The 11,168-nt window shown below is 35.7% G+C and overlaps 1 protein-coding gene across 6 annotated transcripts in view; it reads left to right on the forward strand.

Moving 5' to 3' along the window:
- GK (glycerol kinase) overlaps positions 1-6,667 on the forward strand; it is a 70,767-nt gene extending 64,100 nt beyond the window's left edge. For 3 of the 6 annotated variants that reach the window (XM_058292057.2, XM_058292060.2, XM_058292056.2), the window contains 3 exons: positions 1,035-1,115; positions 3,324-3,410; positions 5,121-6,667. In XM_058292057.2, coding sequence (XP_058148040.1) covers positions 1,035-1,115; positions 3,324-3,410; positions 5,121-5,131 — 179 coding nt within the window. In that variant the 3' untranslated portion in view covers positions 5,132-6,667. The remainder of the gene's footprint in view (positions 1-1,034; positions 1,116-3,323; positions 3,411-5,120) is intronic. The other 3 variants (XM_071213041.1, XM_058292062.2, XM_058292061.2) reach the window with 1 other exon arrangement.
- Positions 6,668-11,168: the final 4,501 nt, after the last annotated feature.

Consider the following 11,168-nt stretch of genomic DNA (forward strand, 5'->3'; position numbering starts at 1 on the left):
AAGATTACTGTTTTCTGAGAATTAGGATTGAGATTACTGTTTTCTGTCCATCTCTGCCATTTTTTAAGGCCTTAGCCTGGAGCACATCAGTTAGGTCAATTGCCCTCCTCCCCTTCCTCCCCCCCAGAAACACATGCGGGAATGGATACCTTGAAATAGACAGCTCATTCTTCCAGCAAACATTTGTTTAGAGCCTACTACAGGCCAAGGGATTCTACTGGACATTGAGATACAGCAATGATTAAGACCAAAATCTTGCCCTTCAGAGCTTCAAGTATATTTGGGAGAGGCAGACAAAGCCATAAAAACTCCTATGCCTTAAGTGCTGTGGGAAGGTAGAGGAGGGGCCAGAAGTGAGGCACTGGAAAGCTTTCTGAGGTGAGTGAGCCAAGACTCCTGTCTCACAGGTGGTGTAGGCCTCAGAGAGCAGTGTTGTGGAAAGGCCAGGGTGGGGGAGCTCACGAGAAAGACGAGTACAGCACACGAGTAGAGGCCCCAGTGCACGTTTTTCCTTAAAGGAATCCTGCTTTAAGATAGGTAAGGGGCTCACAGGAATTTAACCTTTGAATCTTGTGAGAAGTCAACATTTGCTAATTCCTTTGGACCCAAAAACGGTTCTCCTTCCAGTCTTTCATACCCTTCCTTCCCCTCATCCCAAGCCCTCTCCCCAACACCAACAAACACACACAATAAAAGAGAGCAAATCAAACAGGGCTCCCCCCGCCAATTCATCACCTCTTGTTTGTGAGCATCTTCCCACCTTCCTAGCAGTTGTTTCTCCTCCTAACATGTCTCCCAAGTATCCCTTCACTTCCCCTACTGGATTTCATTCCAGTTTCCAGGCAGCTTCTCTCTCAGGCACTGGTAGTCATCAGCGACCGTACTCTCCCAAACCTGGGCCATGGTAAAGCTCAATTTCAGTTTAATGAGTACAAAAATTTGTCAAGAATGCTGAGTGAACCTAAGTATGGTGCTTTAGAACATCTCAGTAAACTACCTTTCATATGCGTGTTTTTCCTACCTTGTCATTCTAGAAAGTGAAATTCGATACTTTATGTGGAAGAAAGCTGTGATGAAGTCAGTGGGCTGGGTTACAACTCAGTCTCCCGAAAGTGGTAAAGCTGTCTTTATTATTTATTATTGTCTCTTTTTCATAGTATGTTAAATACTTTATTTAAATATCAGGCCATTCACACTTAGTCAGGAATGTCTTTTGGCTGCTCTTATCATACGTCCAGATTTTCTTACATTTTGAAAACACTTTAAAGTTGTAAACATAAAATGTAAGTTATCAGGTCGATATAAATACTCTCATGCCATATCTTTCATTTTTAGTTTATTCCTTGTACTTCCATTGATAACTTAATTTTCCAAAAGTAAAATTACTTCTAGCTTCTTCTTAATGGAAAAAAAATCAATGAAATTCTTTTTTTTTCTTCTTTTTCCTCTTAATGTCTACTCTGCCTTTTTGGGGGGCTGAATCATCCCAAAGCTATATTGATTTCAGAATATATTCCACTGTTTGCTAGGTTGATTCCAAGTACTCAGCAAATATACATAATAGGACTTTCTTTGGAATCAGAGAGCAAGAAATGTACCAAATGAGAAGTGTCATTACAGGTTGGGAAATGTTCTTGGCAATAAATAGAGGACTTTTTTTTCAGGCACTGAGATAGAAAGGTAGGAGCTTCCTACCGTTTTTTTCTACCATATTCAATCAGTTAGGCAGGGAGGTGTTCAGCCAAATAAACCATTTAGTTATAAACAGCCTTAAGTGGATAACAGGAGATAACATTTTAGTTCTTTGTTAAATAAAAGATTTGAAACATAACCAATGGAACAATGGCCATTTTTGAGAGAGCTTATCATAAATGATGGCTCTTGGCTTTGGACTCAACCCATCAAAACAACATTTTGAACACAGGTCAAATTGGCTCAAAATGCATTATGAGCTATCAAATAGCAAGTATATTATATATATATTTCAACAAAAAGGAAGTATTTTTGTTAAATAGATGCCACCTAAATTGATTTGGACTCATGAATTCAGTAAATTCTCAAGCTAGAACTCACAGGTGGGTTGTTCTAACAGAACTGGAAAATATGTTCCCCTTTCCCAAAATCAAATTAAAATATGCTCTCTACAAATACAGAAACAATATTTTTATTGGAAAAGTAACATAAGCAGTAGGAAAATGGGGGAAATGATTTATGTCCCTCTTTAATGAAAATCTGCCTTTTAAGGGGAATAAAATAGAATGAGGTTAAAAAAAAACCCACAAAGAAATGATTATCATCAATTTATTATATCACAAAATGTGCCCCACAGAGAACTTTTACCTGTATTTCAGTGAGGCACCTTTGCCTAATGGTTGCAACTCTTGGACATTACGTTTGTTATCTTGGACTTTTTTTTTTTTTTTGAGGCACCTGGAATAAATCCAAGACCTCATAGGTGGGAAGACGGCACTCAACCACTGAGCTACATCCGCTCCCCAATGAGAGTTGGTTTTTTCGTTGGTTTGGTTTGGTTTTTAGGAGGTACCAGAGATCGAACCCAGGACCTACTACATGGGAAGCAGGTGCTCAGCTACTTGAGCTATATCTGCTCCTCTTGGACATTATTTTTTAATAAACTTCTCTTTTTAAAATAAGTGTTAAACATTCTAGATATATAATTTTAAAATTTAAGAAAAGATTATAAATAAGGAATATTATTTTAAGGAAGAGATTCTAAAAGAATTTTAGGTATGAAAATATAAAACCATGTTGTAGTATTTTTCAATGTATAGCAATACAATTTAGTCTTTCAAATACAGTAATATTGTTGGGTGCATTTCCTTAAAACCAAATTCTATTTAAAAATAAAACTGGACCAATATTTTAGCAAAACTGAGATTCACAGTTCATTTTCAGGAAACTAATACAGCTCTTCTTTGATAGCCAAAGCATCTATAATTGGAACTTTGGGGGAATTGAATTGCTCATTTAACATCACGTGAAGAAGAATCAAGAATGCAAAAAATGAACAGCCTCCCAAAAAGCTCTTTTGGGCTTTGGCAATGCAAGGCTTATGTTGGTCTATATGTACTATGTTCTTGGCTACTTGTGGCATGCTATATGTACTGTTTAACTGTCATAAGCCTTCAATATTGATTATATTTTTGATTTGAAGTAATAACTCTTTGCTAGCTTTTATGAATATACTATATTTGTAACTTATTTTGTTTTGCTATCATGTGATTTTTAACACAGATATTGTAATTATGTGTCTCTCTTTTGGTTTGCTTGACTGGAATTCCCTCCTACTTGGATGACCACAGGTGACCCTAGTATCTTCTGTAGTCTGCCCTTGGGCTTTTTTATAGTGAGTAGCATGGTAATGTTAATCGGAGCAAGGTACATCTCAGGTTAGTTACTCTTTAAATCAGACATTTTTTTATTAGTTAGCTTTAACGTATTTGTGTATAACTCAGCAGAAAAGTTTTCTGTGCTTTTCATTGTACTTATGCTTAGGAACCTGGAAAATCAATCAAGGGTCTAATTAGCTAATATCTTGGGGCAGTCAGAATTAAGAACTGTAACTATGCTTAATTTTTTTTTAGTGGATGATTTCTTTGAGGGGCTACATTCTGCATCAGCTGCAGCAATAAGCAAAGACAAAAGTGCTAATGTGAATGCTTATATGAAAGGACTTTCAGATTAACTGATTATATAAACTTTCATTTTCGCCATTAATTAAATTGATTTTCAAATATACATAAAGTGCTTTTCAAATACCTGAAAATTTTCTGAACAAGTCTTAATATTTCAATTCTGGTAAGAATTTCAACTAGAATGTGTTGGCAGAGTTCCTGTAAAACTCCAAAAATGGGGAAGATTTATAGTCACTGTTACTTTAGATACAGGAGACATTTTAGGAGAAGATTTTTAAGTCACTCCTTAAATTAGGGTTAAAATTAAAATTGAATTATTATTTTTTCCTATTAACTTCTGAATATCCTAATACAAGTAAAATTGTGCAGCATGATCTGAAATTCATTGCATAGCCTGTGTTAGTCATTTCTGAATGCTGCTCCTGATGATAGCTCAGTTTTTCTTCAAATTAATGGCTTAAATGGAAGTGACTTATTTCTCATTCCATGTTTCTAAGGAAGTGAAACAGTAACTCTTCATGATTAGGAAAAGAATTAAGTTATCTCTCAATTATATGAGTTGGGTTTAAAATATAAAATTTAAACTTTATTGATGTGGGGGGAACATCTGTAGAAATCTGACAAGCCTTAATTCAGCTTAGCATCATCAATATAGTGCTATATATAACTATGGAATGAAAATTCTTTACATTAGCAAATTAGATTCTCTTTTAATTAATGGTTACATCAATGGGAATAAAGCTAGATTATATTTCCTTTTTCCATATTCTTCATTTTCAAGCATATTCAGGATAAATTTGTTCAAATCTTCTGCTTTCATAATAACAAAACTTTACATTGGTATTAGTGCTTTAAACCTTACAAAGGGCTTCTGTGTACATAAATCTGTACAGAACTAGCAGAAGTCTATTCTCTTTCTGCTGCTCAGGAATGTTTGGTGGGAGACTCTAAACATTCCCAGAATGTAATGTAAATTTATAAAGAATGTCTATACTGTGTTAGGGAAAAAACTATTTTTGTTATCCTGAATATTTTTAGCTCCATAATGAGGGTCTGGAAAAGGGAGGGTGGTTTGGGCAATGTTGCTGAATATTTTTATTTATTTTCTTTGTCTACCCTTTGGTACCGTAACAGCATGAAAAGGCCTGGTCTCTTTAAGCTAAAGGATATGTTAAGTATCCAAACTCCTAGGTTTCCAAAATGGATATGGTCACCATCTTTAGGTCCTCTCTTTGGTGACATATGCTGAGATTTCAGAACAGTGGGAATTGTTTGCCTTGGTAAACAATTAACAATAACTTTGGACTTTGCCCAGTTACATTAGTTGCACTTTGATGGTGGGGCAAGATTTAGAAAGCACATGGAGTTTCTAGTTCAAGAAATGAGAAAATAGTCTTCATTGCTTCAATTTATGAATTGCGTGTATGTGTTATTGATGTATATGGTTTTTGTCCCCCATTTTAGGTATCCCTTAAAAACGAACTCATGGATTCCCAGGAAGCGAGCCTTTTATGCAACAAGAGAATCCAGCAATTCTGTCTCCTAATGTGATGGCATTATTCATAGACTCTGATTTTATTTATAAGCCACTTGCTGCATGACCATCCAAGTAGACCTGTGGCTTGAAATAAAGAAAATGCAGCAGAAAGAATGCTGCATAAACATTTGGTGTGTTTTTTAACATCAACAGTTCAGGTTGGGCTGGCTACCTTTGGGGCTGACCCCCTCCATTGCCATAGCATCCTGTCCCGTTCCTTCTAAGATCTAGGAAGAATTATCTCAAAATGAGGGACTTTCTGTTTTTTTAACAGATCCAAAAGTCCTCTTTTCTACGTATTAAGAAGACAACATCTTCACTGAACCTTTAATGGAAACCTGTACTAAATTTCTTGACATCGAAATTTAGTACACTCATAGGATAGATATTTTCCTGAAAAGTTTGCCAAAACTGAAATTCTTCAGACATTTGACATAGTCATTAATTTCACTGAATTGCTGTCTGGATCTTATAGGGAAGGATACTTTTTCCCTTGTTACTTTTTTTCCCTTTTCATCTCTCCTTTCTACATTTTTTACCTTGTATGTATAACGTACATGCCTATATATATATTTATATATTGAGGATAGCCCATTTATAAATTAAGAGCATACTGTATTCAGTAGGTTAAACAGGGCTGGTCTTAAGTGGACCGCTATGTGTTTAAATATTTTGGAGAAACAGCTGTATACATTTTTGGTCAATGGTTAAACGGTTAAACATATCATTTACCAAGAAAAACATTTTCTTAAATAGCCAGCACTTAAAATTTAAGTGTGCTTGTGTGTATATATATATATACACACACACACACACACAGAATATATATTCTATGTCAATAAAACAAAATGTACTTTATTTTGACTTCAACTATTTCTTATACCTTTTTAAATTGTCTTAGTTGAATACTTGCTAAAAAAAGCCTGGAATACTTTAGTAAACACTGTTTTCAAACAGAAGTGCTGGTCCAAATCATAGTGTTTTTCCCTTTGAATTAATTTTAGACATATCTGGGATCCTTTGGGGGAATCAGAGTATGTCAAAAAAGATAAAACACCTAAGTAGAAAAAAACTTAGAAATCACACCAAAACTCAACCCAAATACATTATCAATTGCTGGTAAGAAATTATAATTTCTATTTGAGATGACTGAATTTGTTTTGAATCATGTAGCTTACACTTGCATTTCTGATTGTGCTGTTTGTAAATTAATCAGTATGCTGGTTTTTAAAATGTGGATGCCATTTAAATGACATAAAGTTACTGTGAATTATTACTTGGTCTTGGAGGTTTTTTTGAAATATAATTAAATTTCTATAAAGAAAGGTTGAATTAATTGTAAATAATTGTGAAAATAATTTTAGAATGCTGTTATTTTTTCTACAAATTGAAAGGTTTATAAATTATATTTGAAATTGTAAATGTTGATATTTAATGATAAATTTACTTAAAATAAATTGGCCCCTCATTCTTCCTTGCATTTCTCATTTACAGAATAGAGCTTGGATCAAAATTAAATTAAGAAAAATGCTTCAGGAAATAATAAAATTCGGTATTAGCACTTAATCAGACACACTTGGAAGAATTAACCAATAGTTGAAAAAGTAGTTTCTGGAAGTAATGAGCACTTTAATTACTCGATTAGAAAAGACCTCATCTCAGCACTCTTGTCAGCCATTATCAGTAGGATCTCACATGGCTAACTTCGCCTGGATGCACACTGTACTCCAGCTTCCCTACCTGTAAGAGTGGAGTCTAGTACACCACTGTTTTCTCAGCTCAGTAGCCTCCAAACAGTCTTTTGTTCTCCAGCTAATCAGTAAAACAAATAATAAATCTTTGCTTCTGTAGTGATATCTCAGAATTTTTAATTTTTTTAAAGAAATCAATTTTGATATATATTAAAGCATAAATCCATCTAAAGTATACAGTCAGTGGTATTCAGTGCAATCACTTATTTGTGCATTCATCACTTCAATCATTCTTAGAGCACTTTCATTATTCCAATAATAATAAACAACAACAAAAACTCATCCTCTCAATCTGCTTCCCCTGCCATATAGCTGCTATTCTTTTTCCTTCTCTCTAGTATGTTTGTATTTATATTTTGTAAAAACAGTCTTATAGATGCAATATCACCCATATTCATATTTCACATGAGGTTTGACTATACTATACAGTCCCATGTTATATATTTTTAGCTTCCCTTCTAGTAATATGCATAATTTCCCTTTCAACCACTGTCATACCTATACAATATTACTGCTAGTTACTAGCACCATGATATGCTTTCACCATTTCTATTTATTTCCAAGATTTGCAGACAACCTTTTTACCAATTCTGCATAAATTAGCCCTCAGCTTTCCATTCTCTACCCTCCTATTTTCCTATATATTCCACTTATTAACTCTATGAGTTTACACAATATATTTAGTTCATAACAGTGCAGTCAAACAGTATTTGTTTTGTGTCTGGCTTGCTTCACTCAACAAAATGTTCTCCAGGTTCATCCACATTGTCATATGCTCCATGACTCCGTTTCTTCTTACTACTGCATAATATTCCATCATGTGTATACACCACAATTTGTTTATCCATTCATCAGTTGGTGGACACCTGGGTTGTTTCTCCAGCTTTGGACAATTGTGAATAATGCTGCTATGAACATCGTTGTGCAGATGTCTATTTGTGTCACTTCTCTTAGTTCTGGGTATATTCCTATCCATGGTATTGCTGGGTCACATGGCAAGTCTATGTTCAACATCCTTAGAAACTGCCAAACAGTCCTCCACACTAGCTGTACCATTCTACATTCCCACCAACATTCACGGCTTTTTAATGGTAGCCAGTCTAATAGGTGTGAAATGATAGCTCGTAGTTTTGATTTGCATTTCCCTGATCACTAGTGATGTTGGACATCTTTTCATGTGTTTCTTCACCATTTGTGTTTCCTCTTTGGAAAATTGTCTTTTCAAGTCTTTTGCCCATTTTTTAATTGGGTAGTTTGTCTTTTTATTGTTGAGTTATACTGGATTGCCAAATATTTCTTTATTTTTGAGTTACAATGGATTGCCAAATATTTTCTTCCATTGAATTAGCTGCCTTTGTCACCTTTTTGACAAAGTCCTTTGAGATACAAAAGTGTTTAATTTTGAGGAAGTCCCATTTATTTTTTCTTTTGTTGCTTGTGCTTTGGGTATAAAGTTTCTTAAGAAACTACCACCTGTCACAAGATCTTAAAGATGTTTTCCTACATTTTCTTCTAGGAGTTTTATGGTTGTCGCTTTTATATTTAGGTCCTTGATCCATTTTGAGTTAATTTTGTTTGTTGTTTGTTTGTGGTTTTGTCTTTTGAGTTAACTTTTGTATAAGGTATGAGATATAGGGGTCTTCTTTCTTTCTTTTGGATGTGGACATCCAGTTCTCCCAGCACGATTTGTTGACTAGACTGTTATATCCCAGCTGGAAGTGTCCAAAGCTCAATTCCTTGAATGTTAATGGCTGCTTTGTATCATGTGGTAATGAAGAATGATAGCTATTTAGGAGAAACCATTTAAATAGAAGCTGTCATAGAACAGAAAGGCATTAACATGGAGTAGGTAGTATTTACCTAATAATAAACAGAAGTACAAAAATTATTTTTTAACTGAAACTTTTTTAATAAATTATTTTTCTTTTTTTAGGAGGTACCAGGAATTGAACCTGGGACCTTGTACATGGGAAGCAGCACTCAATCACTGAGCTACACCTGCCTGCCATAATAGCCTATTTTAACTAATATTTGAATAATGAAGTTGACTTGATCCTTTGTTCATGCAACCTAACAACTCCCCTAATATTCACATAATAAACAGAAAACCGATTTTTAAACCAACTTGATTACTACTTTGTCTCTACTTTAGAGATGCATATTTTACTTTCGGCATTATGATAAAATATCAGATAAACCAACTATTATAGACAACTCATAAGTATTTCTTGAGATCTCCCTCTTATCAGGTTTAATGATTGACTAAGTTAAATTGGGGGGCTATAAAGATAAGTATTCTAAGAATCAAAAGATGGGTTAAGAACAAGTTGCTCAACTTGACCAATACTGCCATTTTTCAGCCCTTTTCAGATAACTTCTACATGACAGTATTTTATTCCCTCCCCCAAGATGGCTCACTAGTCATTGTGCTCATGACTGCTCATTGTCTGCTCCTCTTCTTTAGGAGGCACCAGGAAACAAACCCTGAACCTCCCATGTGGGAGGTAGGTGCCCAACTGCTTGAGCCACATCTGTTCCCTGCTTGTGTCTGCTTGTTGCATCAGCTTGTTGCATCTGCCTGTCTTTAGGAGGCACCGGGAACCAAACCCAGGGCCTCCCATGTGGAAGAAGGACACCCAACTACTTGAGCCACATTCACTCCCAGTATTTTATTTTAAAAGGCCTCAGGCCTTTAAAATTTTTCCTATTTAGTATTCAGTAGCTTATTTATTTCACATTATTTAACCTGATAACCATTTATCTCATTGGTTGTTCATTATTTTTTGTGACTTTTACAAATAGATTTCATAAATATCAAATCATTTATTTTTTTTTAATTTTTTTATTGACTTTGTAATAATATTACATTAAAAATGTATATGTGAGGTCCCATTCAACCCCACCCCCCCTCCCCACCTCTCCCCCCCCCCCCAGCAACACTCATTCCCATCATCATGACACATCCATTGGATTTGTTTTTTTTTTCTTTTTTTTTTTATTGACTTTGTAATAATATTACATCAAAAATATATATGTGAGGTCCCATTCAACCCCGCTCCCCCACCCCCCCCTCTCCCCCCCCAACAACACTCATTCCCATCATCATGACACATCCATCGGATTTGGTAAGTACATCTTTGGGCACCTCTGCACCTCATAGTCAATGGTCCACATCATGGCCCATACTCTCCTCCATTCCATCCAGTGGGCCCTGTGAGGATTTACAATGTCCAGTGATTGCCTCTGAAGCACCATCCAGGGCAGCTCCATGTCCCAAAGACGCCTCCACCTCTCATCTCTTCCTGCCTTTCCCCATACCCATCGTCCACCATGTCCACTTTTCCCAATCCAATGCCACCTCTTCTATGTGGACATTGGATTGGTTGTGTCCATTGCACCTCTATGTCAAGAGGAGGCTCAGATTCCACATGGATGCTGGATGCAATCCTCCCACTTTCAGTTGTAATCACTCTAGGCTCCAAGGTGTGGTGGTTGTCCTTCTTCAACTCCATCTTAGCTGAGTGTGGTAAGTCCAATAAATCAGATTGTAGGTGCTGGAGTCTGTTGAGGCTCAGGACCTGGCTATCACATTGTCAGTCCAGAGATTCAAATCCCCTAAATATATCTTAAACCCCAACATTAACTGCACCTCCAGCACATTAGCATGAAAGTCTTATGAAGGAAGATCCCATCTGAGTCCAGATTCATCACACATAAACACCATTTCCAAAGAGGGGCCATCTGACCTGGTAGTTAACCCCATCGGCCATGACCATAACTCCCATGGGTCTCTTTAGGTCAAATCATTTAAATCATAATCAAAACATCCCTCAAAAGGATACTTGTTAAAAAGACTATGGTACAATAGAAAATGTGTAACTTTAAAAAAGCCTGAGAACGCTATCTGGAAATGCATTCAGACATCTCCAGCATAAGTGAAAAAAACAAAGAGCAGAGCAGTGTGCTACCTTTTCTACTGAAAAATAAAAGAATATTTCCCTGTGCTGGAAAGACATAAGAAGCTGTAATATTGCATAGTTGCTGGGACCTAAATGGGCAGTAACCAGGCACATGGGAGACAGTGGGGGAAGAAATTTTCATATATATGTATTTAACTATGTTCATCATAAGTATGTTGTATTATCCAAAGGAGTGCTGATGCAAAATATCAGAAATTGGTTGGATTTTATAAAGGGTATTTATTTGGGGTAGGAGCTTACAGTT

The sequence above is a fragment of the Dasypus novemcinctus genome, chromosome X, assembly GCF_030445035.2.
Source record: "Dasypus novemcinctus isolate mDasNov1 chromosome X, mDasNov1.1.hap2, whole genome shotgun sequence".
In the NCBI taxonomy this organism is placed as follows: Eukaryota; Metazoa; Chordata; class Mammalia; order Cingulata; family Dasypodidae; genus Dasypus; species Dasypus novemcinctus.